The sequence below is a fragment of the Actinia tenebrosa genome, unplaced genomic scaffold (assembly GCF_029948245.1).
Source record: "Actinia tenebrosa isolate PJP-AT-01 unplaced genomic scaffold, QUT_ActTen_1.0 PGA_scaffold1__47_contigs__length_23844297, whole genome shotgun sequence".
Classification (NCBI taxonomy): domain Eukaryota; kingdom Metazoa; phylum Cnidaria; class Anthozoa; order Actiniaria; family Actiniidae; genus Actinia; species Actinia tenebrosa.
This window is the reverse complement of record NW_028292578.1, coordinates 16080289-16097610: the sequence shown is the minus strand read 5'-3', so window position 1 is coordinate 16097610 and position 17322 is coordinate 16080289. Positions and strand designations below refer to the sequence as shown.

At 36.6% G+C, this 17322-nt stretch overlaps 2 protein-coding genes across 3 annotated transcripts; both read right to left on the bottom strand.

Moving 5' to 3' along the window:
- Nucleotides 1–1419: 1419 nt before the first annotated feature.
- Nucleotides 1420–9445, bottom strand: LOC116296874 (vacuole membrane protein 1). 2 transcript variants are annotated; one of them, XM_031704982.2, is made up of 14 exons: nt 9163–9445; nt 8966–9045; nt 7755–7813; nt 7251–7467; nt 6621–6711; nt 6047–6157; nt 5734–5813; nt 5255–5345; nt 4779–4830; nt 4217–4380; nt 3962–4078; nt 3695–3756; nt 3233–3332; nt 1420–2523 (listed from the first exon to the last, which is right to left on the bottom strand). In XM_031704982.2, the coding sequence occupies exons 1-14, from the start codon at nt 9340–9342 to the stop codon at nt 2371–2373; spliced, it is 1557 nt and encodes a 518-aa protein (XP_031560842.1). In that variant the 5' UTR covers nt 9343–9445; the 3' UTR covers nt 1420–2370. The 2 variants fall into 2 exon arrangements, with proteins under 2 accessions (XP_031560842.1, XP_031560840.1); XM_031704980.2 differs by having other exon boundaries at nt 3227–3332; nt 9163–9442.
- Nucleotides 9446–9862: 417 nt separating this feature from the next.
- LOC116296867 (nucleoredoxin) lies at nt 9863–16421 on the bottom strand. The gene is made up of 6 exons (XM_031704974.1): nt 16021–16421; nt 14183–14434; nt 13086–13293; nt 12547–12635; nt 12235–12325; nt 9863–11160 (listed from the first exon to the last, which is right to left on the bottom strand). Exons 1-6 carry the CDS (start codon nt 16318–16320, stop codon nt 10856–10858), a joined length of 1245 nt encoding a protein of 414 aa, XP_031560834.1. The 5' UTR covers nt 16321–16421; the 3' UTR covers nt 9863–10855.
- Nucleotides 16422–17322: the final 901 nt, after the last annotated feature.

Here is a 17322-nt window from a genome sequence, read left to right as displayed (position 1 = left end):
TCGTTTCGAGTTACAGCATGCGTAAATCCCAGCTTTTGTTTTGACTTTAAGCCCCCTGGACAAAATCTTTTGTTCAGTGAACAAAACGTTAAGTACTTCCTTCCTCAACACAGGTCTTGTTGTGGTTTATTCTGTCTGTGTTTTGATCATGGTGTTTTTGTCGCGGTAAACCAGTGGCTTTCTTGACCCAGACATGTGATATGCAGAGTGGCGTTGCTCGGCATAAACACCACTATCAATAGAAAATTTCAACTTTGGGGTGTAATTCTCGGTCCATTTGAAGAAAGACAAGGTTCGCTAAAAACCGAAAAATGATTCACAGTTTCGCTCGTCCTAAAACGATCGGAGATCTAAAGGACAAATTGTGCCATGAAATGAAAACGGAAGAAAACAACATTTATAGAATTTATCTAGAAAGAACTCTTTCTTTCAAAAAAAAGCTTAAACGCTGATAAAAAGTCGTATTGCAGGTTGTAAAGGATCAGTGGAATTTTTCTCGGTGTATGTAGACTGCGACCTAAGTCCCTCTATTTCCTTTGGTGCGTCTGAAAACAACATTTATAGAATTTATCTAGAAAGAACTCCTTCTTTCAAAAAAAAGCTTAAACGCTGATAAAAAGTCGTATTGCAGGTTGTAAAGGATCAGTGGAATTTTTCTCGGTGTATGTAGACTGCGACCTAAGTCCCTCTATTTCCTTTGGTGCGTCTGTCTGTCCGTGTCGATTGGTCGAGGAAGATTGGTTACGAGTCAAAAGTCCCTGGGGGAGGGGGCTTGACTCGTAACCAATCTTCCTCGACTAATCGACACAGACACAGACGTACAGTGACCAAGGGAAATAGAGGGACTTAGTTCGCAGTCTACGGTGTAAACCATCTTACAATCTCAATCTTTATGGAAAAAGAGCTTTCTCTTTTGCTGCTCCTGAATTGTGGAATTCCTTGCCAGTTAAAATCAGGTCCAGTACATCTATCTCTACTTTTAAAAAAGATTTGAAGACCTGGCTTTTCAAGAAGGCATATGATCAATCTAATTGACTTTTATTATTTTATATTAAAATTTTTACTCGAGTTTTAATAAATGATTTTTATTGAATTTGATGCAATGTAAATGTTTTTAACGATATTAAAGTGTTAATTTTTGTTATATTGCAAATCGTTTTTTCTATGTATTGAATTGAATCATTGTCATGACGGTTATAATATTATAACAATTTAAAACATTTTTAACAACAAAGTTTAACGTTCTTATTTAAAAAACTGTAAAGCGTTATTGAACTAGCGGATACTAACGCTATAGAAATTTTAAATTATTATTATTATTATTACGGTGTATGTTGACTCGAAAATGTGTGAAATAATAACACCTATTGACGGAAGGTACCAAAGTGGTATCATGATCAATCACTGCACTCCACTGACTAATCAACTAAGTTTAGTTTTTATTTCAAGAAATTACAGTAAATTCAGTTTATAAATATACATTGTACTTAGAAAAGTATACAAGAATCATTAGATTGCTTATGTTCGGTATCTTTATACTAATAAGACTACTGTAAGAGAAAAGAAGACCTAGTCTCTTACCCTTCCCTCTCCTCCCTTAGGGAAAAAAAGGGAGGGGGTGACTGAGATATCGCTGTCATCCAAGATTGAAAGTTGGTTTCTCCACGTACCCCTCCGCCATTCAAACACTTTTTTCACGCTACAAGACCTCTTCTCATTCCCACCACACAACAGTTTTAGCAACTTCACAGGAAGGCACTGATTCAACTTTAATTCCAATATAAAAACCAAATTTTATTTTTTTACTGGACTGTTAAAGTGCACATGAACCCTTCGACAATACTTTCAGTACTGATTCTACACGAAGTAAATAGTTGAATGGTAAAATATTTCTTGATTTGAGTGATGCGTTTCTAAGTTATGAAGGTTTATACTTCCAATATGCTAATGAGTGTGACGTCTATTAAGGCTTAATCAAATATACAAAATCGAACTGGTTCATAGAAACAGTATTTAAAAAGCATCATTATTTTACTCATGGTTTACATGAAAGCTATTTACAATTTTTATTTTCAAAATGGCCAGCATTTAGTATTACTAGTTACAACAAAAACACTCAAATACCTTACCTGACGTCATCATCATTAACATATTGGAAGTATAAACCTTCATAACTTAAAGACGCATCACTCAAATCAAGAAATATTTTACCAATCAACTATTTACTTTATGCAGAATCAGTACTGAAAGTATTGTCGAAGGGTTCATGTGCACTTTAAAGGACTGTTAAAATTGACAAGGGCAGTGATGTACCCAGTACCCACTCTACCCATGCAGTCTAGTTGGTACCCAGACCACATTGTACCCAGTCTACTCGCCCTTCGCAGGTTTCATTGCCTGTCTCTTCTTCTCGTCCAATCGTTTAGCGTAAGCCTGTGCGGTGGAGTTGATGATTGACAGCAGGAAGTAGACAATCATGGCTATGACGAGCTTTTCGAAGATCCAGGCTAGAATGTTGGGTTCCTGTATCGAAAGAACACATCGTTAACCGATAAACATTTTTTTCGCTTTTCCCTGATGGAATGGACCAGTTCTCAAGCGCCCGCCACATTGGCTTGAAAAATAAGTTTTCTATACGTAGCCTCGTATTCAAGCCCTCCAGAATGAGGTTACAAATGGTTAAACAAAGGTTTTTATTCTCATGGGAATAAACATGGTGCCGTGTGATTAAGTCCATGTCCAAGGGCCACCATCACATGCCAGCTATTTTTGTTACTGGGTTGCCTGTGGTATCTCAGTATAACATTAATTTCCTCCGTTAATAAGAAAATAAACCTTTTACCATTCCCGGATAAACTCATTCTAAAGATTTCAAATACGACTCTACACAGGAAAACAATATTGTTCCATTCAAGGTGGCTGTCACGCGTGAGAAATGTCCGTATTCCGAGTTCAGTGAACAACAGGAAAGGAGACTGAGAAAGATTAGAGAGTTTTAGATTGACTTTTTTTTCTCCCCGCAAACTGCAAACGTGACCACGTTTTCATAGTTTTCCTGTACTTTACTTTACCTTTTACAAACCTTCTCACTAAGCGCAAATACTCTTTTGTTTTTTCTACTACTTGGACTTTTTTGCGATTCTTTTTCAGTAATTTAAAAGAATTTTTTACTGGTCAACTGACGTTTCACGTTTGCCGTGAACGTAAATCTAAAACTCTCTATTACCGTTACTTTGGCCTGTGCGCCGGTCCGTCGATGAAGTTTTTCTTTTTGCTTCTCCAGGGCGATTTTGAAGGGTTTTTGTATGTACGGCCCTATTGTGGGAATACCACTGGAAGAAAAGATAAAATGATTACCACAAAAACAGCTAGGCATATACATATATAAGACGCGATACTGAAAAACGAAGATCTTGCTTTCAATCATGTCTTCGTGTTCTTGGAGGGAAGAAGTATCTCGTATCCAGAACCCACATTCCTTCTTGGTTTAGTACCGAGAATGAAGAGGCTCTGGCTATGGCCGATATTTCGAGCATTCTGGTGGTACGGGGAAAAAACTATAGAAAGAGTCTTTCTTCTCGTTTCTCGGTGCTTACCAAGAGGAACGTGGGCTCTGGGTACGAGACTGGGGAGGGAGGAGGGGGGGAAGCAGCATCTAACCGACAGTGAATAATACAGAATGGGATATACTTACCCGATGTATTCGAGAACATTTTCAACATAATGTTTACTGAACGACAAGATTACAAAGGTTTTCTACAAAAGAAGACAACGTTTTTCAATTTGTAAAGTATGAGGGAAATAGAAAAGATAGGCAGTAGTACGGGTCACATGACCTTTTCCCACCACATACCGCTCTGTGGAAGTGGGGTACCCCCTTAAATGCCATATTTTGTGCCCCCCGGCCCTTAAAAAAATGAACATTCCCTGAGCCTTGTGTGACGGGAGGATTGTAAAGTACCTGTATATGCATTTTAATGACAGCTTTGCCAATCAATGTCGCTCCAAAGAAGGTCCAGAAAGGAACGAGGCAGTGACCACATGTTATACCAGCCAAGTCAAACAGTGGGTTTGGTACCTGGACAAATAAATAACGAGCTTTTAAATTTATTTTGAAAGTAACTCTAGTTATCAGTGGCGTAGCGAGATTATCAAAATAAATAAACAATGGTAAAGATACAACGAATAATGGGTGAAAAGTTGACTGACATCTTACCGATGCACAGACAAGGATCCCAAAAAAGCCAACTCTCTCAACTAAATCATGAATGAATTTCTTAGTCCTAGTCCAGATATCTTGACCGGCTGCTGATGTCATGCGTTCTAGTTCCTCTACTTCATTTAGCTCTTCATCATCTGGCTCTACCCCTGTCAAACGAGCTAAGCAAATACAAGCAAAGACATATGAACTTGATTTTCCTTTCTCATAGACTCAATTCCATTATATTCTATCCTTTTCAGTTTGATTCTATCTTTGGCATTCCACTCTACTCTACTGTACTCCACTCCATCCACTCCACTCCCCTCAACTCCACTCTTCTCTCCACCCCATCACTCCATTTCATCACTCCACTCCATTACTCTACTCCAATGCACTCTTGTGACCCCACTATACTCCACTATCTTCTCTTCTCTCCTCCCCTCCTTCATCTTAATTAAACCCATTTCATTCCACTCCAATTCACTCCATTCCATTTTAATCTTGCGGCTGATTCATTTGTTTTTGGATCCAACTAAAATTGACATTTTGAAATCTCTGTTTCAATGTGATACAATACCTGCTCTGGCCATGAAGTATGGAGGTAGTTCTCCAATGGCTGTTCCAGCACCCTAACGATAACACATAACTTATTTACTCAATGCTTTTGGCACCAATAGAGGCTTTGCACCATCATGTGATCTGGTCTAATCTGATTTACATGAGAAAGAATTCAGTTTCCCAGGGGAAAAGATTCTATTGATGGGTTGCAAGCATTTCCAAGAGAGTCAAAAGACAAAGACATGGTGGCCGTTGTGGTGCCGTTAACAATGGATGCTAATGAGAAATATTTTGTTAAATGGCACCAACATGGCCGCGATGACGTAACGTGCAATCAAAGAATATTGTTGTGTCTTCGGTCATGGCTGCCAACACGTGATGGTGCACAGCCTCTATATGGGTTATCAATGGTAAGACACTAACTGGATTATCATTATAATATTACTGTATATTTATTAACTTAGTTACATTACAAGAATAAAATAGTCTACTCACCCACATGAATGCTTCCAGTCTAACTTTACTCATTATTGACCACATGGTAACAGGGTTGGAAGGACTGGAATTATTTTCAGGGCAGATGATACTACATTGAAAAGCAAGCGTCTATTTAGTTTAAATATATACAAACCAGAGGACTATTATAAATGCTACATCCTTATTGGCTATGCTAAAGTTGATGTGTTATAGTCAAATAGACACAAACAAAAAAGGAATAAGATTAACTAATCTTCATTAGTGTAGTAAGTATTGCACAGGTTAAGTAAAACTAATCTACTGTAAGATCTACTATCTATATTGATCTAGTAACTATTTAATGCGTTAAGTAATATTATATATATAGGTCTGGTGACATCTCACTAAAGAGCAGTCAAAACAAACTAGTGGACTAATATCAATAAACTAGTGGACTAATACATAATCAAGCATTTTGATTGGCTATACAGCAATAGGTCCAATAGGTTATATCTTACTCAATAGGATAAGGTGGTTCAGGAAAGTCTAGTGAATCGCATTCCCAAGCTGCCAGAGTTACAGAAGCAATATGTGGGCCCTAAATAAGAACAATACAATAGATATCTAATTATTATGAAGGCAATAATGAAGAAATATTTTCACCCCTCACCCCTGACTGGGATTCCTAAGAGTGGGGAGGGTTAGTAATATTTGCACCCCACCATGACAAGAATTCCCTAAGAGTGAGGAGGGCGAGTAATTTTTGCACAGAATTTGTTTACACCCAATAAAATGAACTACTACTGGGTATATATTGTTATATTTGCTTACCAAGTATAGAAGAAAAGTATGTAGACCTGTACCAAGGCCAACTGATGAAAGTACCCCAAGGCCTATCCAATATGCACAGAGAACACCAAATGCTTCAATCCTATCTAAATACTGTAAGAAAAAGAACAGTCTTTGGTTCACATCATTTGTATATTGGAGTTTAAAGAATATTTGAGATAGAGTATGTTGGTTGATCTTAAAGGATCAGAGAATTATAAATTTAAAGCAATATTTATATAAATATCTGAAATATAATGTGCACACTAATTGGCTGGCTGCTGTGTTTATATCAAAGGACAGCAACATGCTCATGCAAAATTATTCAAAAATATAAAGCATATACAAAATGGCTGCTTCTATATCTGTATTGTGAGCTGTAGAGTACCGAAAAAATGAGAGAAACACTTGACTAAAACTTGTGTTTCTAAGCTTTCTTATCTCATGCTCTACAGCTCCTAACGTGTTTATATCACAGTACAGAGACGTGCATGCACGTTTTATATTCCTTAAATATGACATGGTCACTTCAATGTTTCTTTTCTGTGATTGTCAATTCAGATATTATTTCTCATACCTGGTGGTGAGCACCGTCTACATAATACACAATTAGCACAGAGATAGTAATAAATGAGATTAAGGAACAGGTCTTTCTGTGTTTAAGAACTCTGCAAAAAAAAAAAAACAAAAAAAAAAAACAATAATAACCTTTATTTTTATGTCATAAGTATCTAGCTTACATTAAAGTAGGCTAATTGGAGACACCTATCTAAAGATAAACAAATTTACAAATATATCATATACGGTGCGGTTTTCACGCAGAACTCCGAACCACCAGCCTCAATTAATAGAAACAAAAACATAACAGTTTTGTTCTTCATGAGGAAAACCTGAGACCTGGACAAACCCTTAAATTAAGAGAGAAACAAATTCCTCTACTCATATGCGATGCAAAGAAAAAAATAATTAAAGCCAAAATATATTTGTGACGTCACACTTGAGTACTCTATAGACCCCAAGAACCTAGGGGTGAGAGGCAAGTGCACTACCACTACACCACCCTTGATTCCAAAATTCCTAATGTAAACTGGCCCGTTTGATTGCTAAACTTGGCATCAAATGTGAGCAAAATTAAGTCATCAATACCCAGCTAATATTGAATCTTATTTTTATAACTTGAATAACGATGATTCTAGAAAACTTTTACCTTTCTTTATAATCACGGAGGAGAATCAGAACCTCAAGAAAAAAATATGTCAATGTGGTCAAGGGTTTCCTCCAGAGGACAATTTTATGTCGCTCTCGTTGGTCAATCTTCCTTTGTTTCCTCATTTCTTCTTCATAATCTAGTTCCTTCTTGTTGACGTCATTTATACCACTACTGTCCACACTATTCTGAACAAGATTAATGTTGTTCTCAGTCCCTGAAATAAGAATTTGATAAGATTTATTTGATAATACTACACTTAACTTTTTCAGAAAAAATTACTCACGAAAAAAGGAAAGGAAATATTTCTTATTTAAATCTGTGTATAGTTACTGAAGTTCATGTAATATTGAAAATATTGTTAAAATTCATACTTACAAAAACCTTAGACAGTAATAATCGAAAAATTACAGATAGGACATATCATAATAAGAATACTAGTGTTATAACAAACCCTAACAATAGAAACACCAAGTATTGACACACATTGTCAGCTGTACGAACCTTTTGTGGACTTCATTCTTTCTCTTGTTTTGTCAGTGCTGTGATTTAGAAATCCAGATCTATGAAATAAGTAATACATCAATTGAAAGATTGGGTCAGGGTTTGGAATATTTGCAAAACAGGAAAATGCTCATTATTTTTCCAGTTTGTTGGTGGAGAATATATCAGACCACTTTTTCTTTTTGCAAGTTGACGTATCCCCATTCTTTTTCGCAGAAAGTGCCAGAACAATTTTATAATTTTGCTTGTAACTTTAAAACCCAAAAGCTTTTTTTAGCTTGTGATCTTGAAAGTGAAATTCAAACCCTGTGGGCCAACATTTGAGCCTATAATAGATTTAATATCATTACCCAGGTGATTATAGAAAATTGTGCATGCTGATTGGTCAAGAACTTTTTAAATATTTCTAGATTATCACCTACAGGTGAATATATTATTGTGTGTGTGCTGTTTGTAGATGCATGCTGCTTTCAAAATAAAGAATAAATATAAGTTTTATAAAAAAACAATGTTGACTATTTTCTTTCAAATAATCACCTGTGTAATGATACTATAGTAGTGATACCGTAGGGCTGTAGTATTTTTCATGCTTATTTCTAGCATGATTTTATTTCTTTAAAAAATTATTCATGCTTGTTGGTACTGACTTAGATCATTAAGGGGGAAATTATCAAAGTGTAATTTTCTTTATTTGTAACCATAATAAGAGAGATAGTGTGTTCCCATATTTTTAATTCATTAAAATCACATGCACAACATGCAGAGACACGTGATCTATGTACTCTATAACCATGGCCATGACTGACTTAATTAAACATTAAACGATTCCAAGATCTGGTAAAAGCAAGACAGGTCATGTCAAAAACAATTTACCCTGACATAATTTAGTTAGGCAAGAGGATTTCCGGTTGCTAAGCATGAACTTGTTGTGAAATAAAATTTTATAGTATTTTCACAAAGCAATAAAATAAGAGATAAAATTGATGCTAAAACAGATAAAGTTTTATAAAGGACGTAACATTAGATTGAGTTTGAAGAAGTTTGGTTACAACAAACAAATAATTTAGGTCTTTCATCCCAAGTGATGAGTCAGTGATAATTTCTTACTCTACAGGCCAACCGAAATAAAAGAATATACCTACTCAATTGAGCTACGATATAAAGATAAACCATCATGTATGGAAGAGAAGAGGTCAAGTTCTAATACGTACTTGTTGGAAGAATTAACAGGCATTTCCTCGAGCGGCGTTGCAGCTTTTTCATCAACATCCAACTGTTTCAACCGAGCAATCTTTCACAAGATAAAACAATCACCAAGAACATTTAAACTACTTTCAACACTCGGCCATTTTCTAGACTCACATAGCTGTACTCACATAGCTGTGTATATAATTAAAAAAAGACTTACTAGCTCAACTTTTAATCCAGAAGTAGTAGAACCTCGAGCTTTGAGTAGCTTTTTCAGTTCTACTACCTTCAAGTTTGAATACTGGTCCTCGTTGTCTGTCGAGGGTTCGCGCGAGGCTTCGGGAATTCCCAGCAGACTTCGCTCGCGTTTTCGCGCGCTCCTACGAACACGATCGGCCATTTAGGGAATTAAAAATATGAAATCAAGTCTAAAACGACACGGAGCATAAATCTTTTAAAATTGTTAGAGCTTTTAAAGCAAGAAATATTAGACAAAAGATCGTGTAAGAAGACAAAATGGCCACCGAATGGATACCGCTGACCACATACACGTGTACAACAATTAGCCTCGTTTTGGTACCCTTTTCATTTATTTGGTCGTTTTTTCCTAACCAAACCTCTATTTTCTAGCCCCATCTTAGCTAAATCAATTGGAATTTTATACTTTGAAATGAATGATAATAATAATTCATTATTGGCTTATTTAGCGCATACTACTTGTCGGAATGATCGCATGCGCTTTACGTAAGTTAGATTTTTAAAAACATTAAACTTTCTGATCCTGCCAAGAAATTTTTCAAAATGTCTAAGCGTTGATAGGAGCTTCGGGATACCCTTATTCTTTGGTACGTACGGTGTCTATGTGCACCAAACTACAGTTGCCCAGAAGTGAAACACAAATCAAAGTACAGGAGACTATATTGGGTGAACATCGATGTGTTTAATATCATTCGCGGTAGCATATCGGGTTAATCATACTACGGTCTTGGGGGGCGGTCTAGTGGCGTTTGTATGGCAACCGAAGCTTCAGCATTCGAAGTCGGGAAGTATGGTCTCCAGTTATTTTTGATCAAAAAGATGACACTTCTAAAAAAATAGTCTCCCCTAGCAACTCGTAAACAGTAAATTTGGAAAAGAGAAGAGAAACCTTAAAATGTATGCTTCTGTTTTCAAAATGTTGTTTTTTACTTTATTTTCAGTGCTATTACATTTTACCTCAAAATACATGTACAGCGATTATATTATATTATATTTCAACAAAGAAACAGCTTATTCAAAACCTTGTTTCGATATCTTAAAAATAGACGATTGTTCCACTTAAGGTAATATCATTCCCTTTCCACTGAGAGAGAGAGAAAATGTTTATCTGGACCGGATTGTTTTTCTAATTGAATGTCAAGACAAAAATGTAGATTTTTCGCCACAGGTATTTCGATATAAAACGGTGCAAGTTAAAAATATGCAAGTTTTACGACTGGCTAATATACAAAAGATACCTGGAAAAAAATTTTCTGAGTACAATAGTAAAAACCCAATGTTTTTTCTGTTTCTCCGGCATAAGCTTGGCTCGAATTCCAGTACGGGGATTTCCTAAGAGCAGGAAAACCTCCTTTTCATTAGTAATGAATAACACTTCAAGGAGCACGTTTGGAGCTTATAAGAAGGAAATTTGTAGGTTTTTCTTACTTTTATGCTTTTTTCTTGAGCCTTACTTATATCTGAGCCGGAAACCAATGCTGTATTTAGGAGTATGTCTAACTACTGGTAAGCTTGCCTTGCGGTCGGTTTTCGTTCACTTCTTTCTACCCCGGTCTTTGTAGGTCTTTTGGCAAAATGAACAAAAGCCGGCCACGCAAGCGAATCTTTTTATCCAAACCTAAAGTTCTTTAATTTGTTATTGTTTTTCAATGCTTTTATCTTAATGGGCGTCCCTGAAGTTTATCCGTCAAATAATCCGAGATGAACTGCTTGGCTGCATCAGCTGTGACGACGTCATTCTCGCAAACAAATAACTTGCCGTTTGGTATATCGACAATGGCTAACATGTTCTCTTCGCTGATCCCAACGAAGTCTAAAAGACTTTCTACTACCTCGTTATTGCCAGCAAAGAAGAACTGGATGGGTAGATCTTCGTTCTTCTCTTTGGCTTCGGCTGCATAGCTTTCTGCCAATGGCTGTAGGATTTCCTTTGCGTGTTTTAAGGTCGGTTCTTCTCCGTCTGAAAGATATAGGAAACATGTGGAGTTTGAAAAAGAAACTGAGGCACAAGTGAAGACAGAAATAAAAGGGAAAATGACAAAAAGGATTATTTTTGTTGTTTTTCCTTCTGAGTTTCTTCTACGTACGAAGCAAAGAAACAAAACAAAACAAGATTTCAGCTTTTACGCGGAAGTTTTTTTGCAATAAACAATTCAGCCTCATTTGAGTGTCAATCGATACCAGCGCCCTCGGTCCTCCACATAGATATGAATTTACTACTTTGCCTTGATAAACACCAATGATCAAAACCCGCAAAATTTCATTCGCTGCCCTACTGAGTCAATAAAACTTTGAATTAGCGCTTCTCTAATGCGCCACCTTTGTGACCTTCTAGGTATTTTAGGCTGCATTGTGGTCGCATACAAAAATACTTTTAGGAAAACCACTTGACAGAGGCTGGCATAGCTCAAATACTGATGAGGCTTTTCAAGAGTTAGAGTTTCAAAAGAACCCTTTCCTTTAGACTCGGTGAGTCATAATGTCTGTGCTATCATAAGATAAAAGAGATTTTACGACCTCATTACTAAATTCAAGAAATGTTTGATTTGAAGGTTTAAAGCGCAAGCCATCAGATTCAGTATACAGAGTTCCCACAAATGAAAAATGACTCGTTTTCAACTGTAAGGATACCGGAAATGCGACATTTTCCCCAAAACATTTCATAGGGAACCAGGATTTTTATTTACTCCTTTAGTATACAGGGCCGTAACCAAGGGGAATACATTGGGTGCATGGCACCACCCCACACAAGCGGAAGGTCCGCTGACACATTCATTTTTACTCCTTTTCGATTTGCAAATTGTAGCATTTAATTATCACGCACCTATTATTGAATTAGAATTTTTTGCCTCCGAAAATTCTAGGTTTGGTTATAGGAGCGATGATTCATTTTTTCTTTCTTTGGTTTTGCAAATACTAGGAATGTTATACCAATTTTCTAGATGGCTGTGAGTTTAGAGATATTTTCCATTCCATTTCCTGTGCACCCACCCTGCAAGAACCCTAGGCCCTAATATAAGAAACTAAAACTAACCTGTAAAATAAATAGCGCATGGTTCTTCGTTTAATAATGAAGCTGTAAGATCGTTTAGTTCGCACAGCGGCTTTATCTTCCATGGGAACTCCTTTAAGAAATATAAGAGAGTCCATCATTAGGGTCGTAAGATACCTGTGGTACTTGGATAAAGTAAAGTGCACTTGAACCACTAAAAATCTCAATGGACTTTTATGGCATTTTTAGGTAAAGAGAATAGAGGTAGAGGTAGAGAGAATCTCTGTGTATGTTTGGAGGAGGAAGGGGTACTTTGAATCCCTTGCTAAATGTGATGAGATAACTTCAGCTTACTTTGCCTTCAGGATCAGCAGCAATTGCCCCTCTTCCATTGGTAGTTATGACCTTCCAGTTTTCATCCATGATGATGAGTGTTGGGATACCTTGAGTCGTAAATAAATGGGGGAAATTATTAATATATTTGAATCATTTCGTTCATCCATCCATCCACCTGCCAATCCATCTTTTCACTTGTTTATCAATCCATCCATTCATTTGTCCATCCATATATCCATTCATTTGCCTATCCATTTATCCAACTAATCATTTATTTTACAATCCATCCTTTCATTTGTCCATTCCTTTCTCCCTCACATGTAAATACAGCTTTTTGTTTCTAATCCCTTTGGGAAGCAGGGGTGGTGTAGCGGTGAGAGCACTAGCCTCTCTATTAGCAAGGTGATCTGGGTTTGATTCCTAGCATATGTAAGTTGAGCTGTTTGTTGGTTCTTTCCTGTGCTTCAAGGGGTTTTCTCTGTGTTCTCCAGTCTTTCCAACTGTGCAACTACTTTCAAATCCTATTCATTTTTTTTTTTTAAATTCTTGATGCCTACCTTCTACACCAAAATGTTTAGATACATTATTCTTTCTCATACTATCATCATATGGAACAGCATACCACGGCATGGTATCTAGGTAACTTTGAAAAGACTCATCAGCTCGATCAGAACTTAGAAATATAACTTCAAATGGTTTGTTGGCAGCTTTTATTGCATTGTATGTTTTTGCTAATTGTGGTGTGAAAGCTCGACATGGTGGACACTGGAAAAAAATAAAAATATGTTAAAAATATATTTGCATATATACCATATTGAAAAACCTCAAAACCCAAACAAGTCTTTTTTCAATTAATAGCATGTGACGTCAATGGAGCTCAATTTGGAGAACGAAACAAAGAATTCTCTCCTGAGAATTGGAAACTCATTGTTTTCTCCTCCAAATTGAGCTGTGCTGCAAGAGGTCTATACCAGAAGCTGCAAAAACTAAAATTGTATGGTTGACACTGCAGTAAGAAAGTATGACAGTCTAGAAATAATTCTAGTTCTGTGTTCCCTGTTGCTTAAATTAACCTCACACATTTTGTGCAGAACATTCATGTGTTCCAGTCAAGGTCCATCAAGTTTCAAAATGCTTGTATTGTTAAAGTTGTGCATTCTTTACTTTGTATTGGTGAATATTTTGACCCTGAAATACAGGTGTAAGGCTAAACCCGAGTAATCAAGGGAAATAGTTTTATTGTGCAAAAATAGTCAATTCAAAAGTTCAAAATGTTTCTGTTTATCAAGGACCATGGTAGCTTTGGGTGGAGACTGGGGTTTAAATTATATAATATGCACAATTTGGAACAAAGGTGGAGGGTTGCAAGGGCGGATCCAGCCAAAATTTTAGGGGGGACTAATTGAGTTTTGGGGGGGCTGATTGAGTTTCTTCCATCAACACAACAGAAAACAATAGAAAAGCATCTAGTTCTTCAGTTTCGTTTTGTTTTGTTTAATTGTTTTCTGCTGAAGGGAGGCTTCAGCCCCCCTTTGCCCCCCCCCCCCCTGGATCCGCCCTTGGGTTGCTGACTTGAAAATTGGTTCATTGTTAAAACGTAGGGGTCTACAGTGTTCCCTGTTTTTTCACATTTGCTGTGTGTATATAATCTTACCCAGTGAGCAGAAAAATAAAGACCGACCACTTTCCCTTTCAGATCATCTACAGTAATTTCCTCTCCTTTACTATTGACCAGCTTTCCTTTCATCAGTTCTGAGACTGATTTGGGCCTCCATGGGAAGTTTTCTCCTTTTGGGTCTTCCATCAATGCCATTCTTCCATTCTTTGTTATCAAACTTGCATCTTTACCATCAACAAAGATCAATGTAGGGATTCCTCCAACTTTGTACTTTTGAGAAAGCTTTTTCTAAAAAGAGGCAGATTTTAGACAACATATATTCTAATAACAAGCAGAGAGTGTGCCTACTCTTGAGGGACTGCAGAGGAGAGATCTCACTAGGATGAGAAGAAGGATGAAGAGGAGAACTGTACTTACTTGTACTTAGGTAGTAATGAACAGCAATGCTACAATATAAATTGCACTTGCATATTGTTGCAGTTTTTTGTAATATTTTACAGGGGTGGAGTTGGTGGAGAGGTGTAGTCACAAATGCCCCCGCTACACTCTTGTTTTCCGTTTAATATTTCCCAGTTGTGAGGGAAACTGGCTTAAAAGAAGGATATTTAAAGAATATAAGATGCTCACTCTACTAGGAGCTGTAGAGCAAAAGAAAAGCAAGATTAAGAAGACGAGGAATAGCTGAGATCTATTTCTTTTGCTTTTCGAGTGCTCTGTAGATCCCAGAGTGTTTATGTCACAGCGTAGAGATACAAACAGGTGTTATATATTGCTTTCACAAAAAAATTTTGAGCGATTTTGCATTGAGTGTATCTCTGTTTCCTGATATAAACAGGGTAGCTAGCCATTATTTCATATCTTTTATAAATATATATAAATATATAAAATAACAAAGAAAAAGTGTTATAAACAATGCAAGCCTAGCATTCCATGAAGCAAATACAATAGCATAATTATACAGATTAATCGATTTATTGGAAAACGATGCTTGCTTCAAGTCTTTTCCCCAAACTTATGCACATTTACAAGCCTCATTTTTAAAAAAATGCCATAATATTTTAATGTTGCAACAACATTTGGAATCATTTACCTTGGCTTTAGTTAAAAGCATAATCTCTAAAACTGTTTGGAATTTGGAGAACGTGTTGTTTATTCAAATCAGTCTTAAACTATAAACATTCCTTTCTATCTATATTCATGAATATTGTTTTGGAAACTTTAAAATGTATTAGATTGTGGAAAGTCATGCATGTTGATCAAGTACAGAACAAACAAATGTCAAAAGGAACTTCAAAAATCTTTAAACTAGGACGAAAGAGGATCGCTAGACTTAATCTTAGTTCAATACATGAATAGACTAAACAACTCTAATTTTTAAGTAAACCAATACAAATATAATTTCATGCAATTTTAACGCGTATCCATCGGAGGAAAATGAGCTTAGATAGCTTGAGTTTTTTCGCAATTTTTCCAAGATAAATAACATCGAAGGGTAGTATTTCTGATTGATATCGATAGTAATGATGGCAGACGTCCTAAGTAATACAAGATTTAGTTATTATGTAAATCTGGTAAATGAAAAGAAACTAGATGTTTACCCAGTGGTGGGTCAAGCAATACTAAATACATAAACACTGGACCTTAAGCGCTCAACAAAAGATCGTCTGAAGGCTACGTCTCACTAACTGTTCATAAAAGGATATTGAATTGTAATAAACGCACCAGGTAAAATTATAGGAAGAAAATTATAAGAGCAAACAATTAAATCCATTAGAGTTATAGCCGATAATTGATTAACACTAGTCATCGAAATTGTGTGATTTTATAATGGTTTTAGTGTCTCCACGTTGATGATAATTAGTGCATAAACCAACCTTTCTTTCGCGTTCATTGAACGGTACAGCATGCCAAGGCATCTCCTCAAAGTACTTCTGAAACTGGTTTTCATCTTTATCAGAGCTAATGAACACAATCTCTAGCTTATTTCCGTTTGTAGACCGAAATTTTTGGTAAAAGTCTGCTAACTTTGGTGTGAAGCCCCTACAAGGCGGACACCAATGTGCTGAGAAGTATAATCCAATAACTTTCCCTTCGCCGATTATGCTCTCGACATCTACTAGGCCTTTCGGACCGATAAGCTTCTCTCCGAGAAGATTTTTAAAGGCTTGAGACATCGTGAGAATGAGAAAACCAAGGCTGAATAGGAATCCTGATTTCAGCTGTCTTCAGTTCTGTAGGTCGTGCGAGCTCCTTAGATCAAAACTTCGACGCATTATGATTGGCTCGTTGCCAGACTCGATCGATTAGGAAACCACTTCCGGTTTGAAAGAGAATTCATTCAACTCATACCACAACTACCAGAAAGTGAATGCTTTCTTTCGCTTGGCTTGTAAAACATGGTGACCAAAAATAGAATTGATATGGACGCACTTTTACGTTCACTTTCATTGTGTTTAGCCTATATATCCCACTGCTACAATACTACTTTTATTCCGTGCGAAATTAAGAATTAATGACCAACAACCGAGCTGTCTCTACGACTTCTCTGATGTCTAGACACTCTTAATTCAAAAGATAAAGGTTTAATTTGACTATCGTTTACTGATTTATTTAGCGAATAATTGCACCTGTTCACTTTATTGAGAAGCCCTCATATCCGTGTGGAAAGCGCATAGGAAGCACAGGTTAGGTAGTGCGTGAGCGAGCAACCGAGAACTAATACGCGCGACCCTAGCTTTCCCGACGTCAGCTTTCCCTTGATGTTTGATGGTTGTTTTGACACCCCAAGCTACAAAATTTCAGTCAAAGAAAATTAGCTTTGATTCTATTTTTCATTTGCAATCACTTTTCTCTTAAAGGGTTTTCTGTTAATGACTTATCTGATGCTAAACCAGCTATAAAAATAATATGACTGTCCTCAGTCAGATAACGCCAGGTGTGGTAAAAGGGTAAGAATTTATCCAGCGCACCCTTATATCAGCTAGTTTCAGATAAGGCATCAAATATCTGACCTACATAAGATTTTTCACCCCTTTTCAGTCAGGTTTAACAAATGACAATCTAATATAATCAAAGGCCTTTCGTCATTTATGGGATGGGTGGGTCAAAAGTTAGATAAGAGATAAAAATCAGTGATGGCTGGGTTTGACGTCAATGAACGCCAGAGTGTATAGTCT

What these genes read in the sequence shown, in the direction of transcription:
- LOC116296874 (XM_031704980.2), bottom strand. Translation starts at nt 9,342, where the DNA reads ATGGCCGATCGTGTTCGTAGGAGCGCGCGAAAACGCGAGCGAAGTCTG. An exon ending in CCTGTTAATTCTTCCAACAA is followed by an intron (nt 7,814 to 8,965) that starts GTACGTATTAGA and finishes CTTATTTCATAG; the next exon opens with ATCTGGATTTCTAAATCACA. An exon ending in AATGTTCTCGAATACATCGG is followed by an intron (nt 3,333 to 3,694) that starts GTAAGTATATCC and finishes CTTTTCTTCCAG; the next exon opens with TGGTATTCCCACAATAGGGC.
- LOC116296867 (XM_031704974.1), bottom strand. Translation starts at nt 16,320, where the DNA reads ATGTCTCAAGCCTTTAAAAATCTTCTCGGAGAGAAGCTTATCGGTCCG. An exon ending in TTTATTTTTCTGCTCACTGG is followed by an intron (nt 13,294 to 14,182) that starts GTAAGATTATAT and finishes ATTTTTTTCCAG; the next exon opens with TGTCCACCATGTCGAGCTTT. An exon ending in ATGCGCTATTTATTTTACAG is followed by an intron (nt 11,161 to 12,234) that starts GTTAGTTTTAGT and finishes TATATCTTTCAG; the next exon opens with ACGGAGAAGAACCGACCTTA.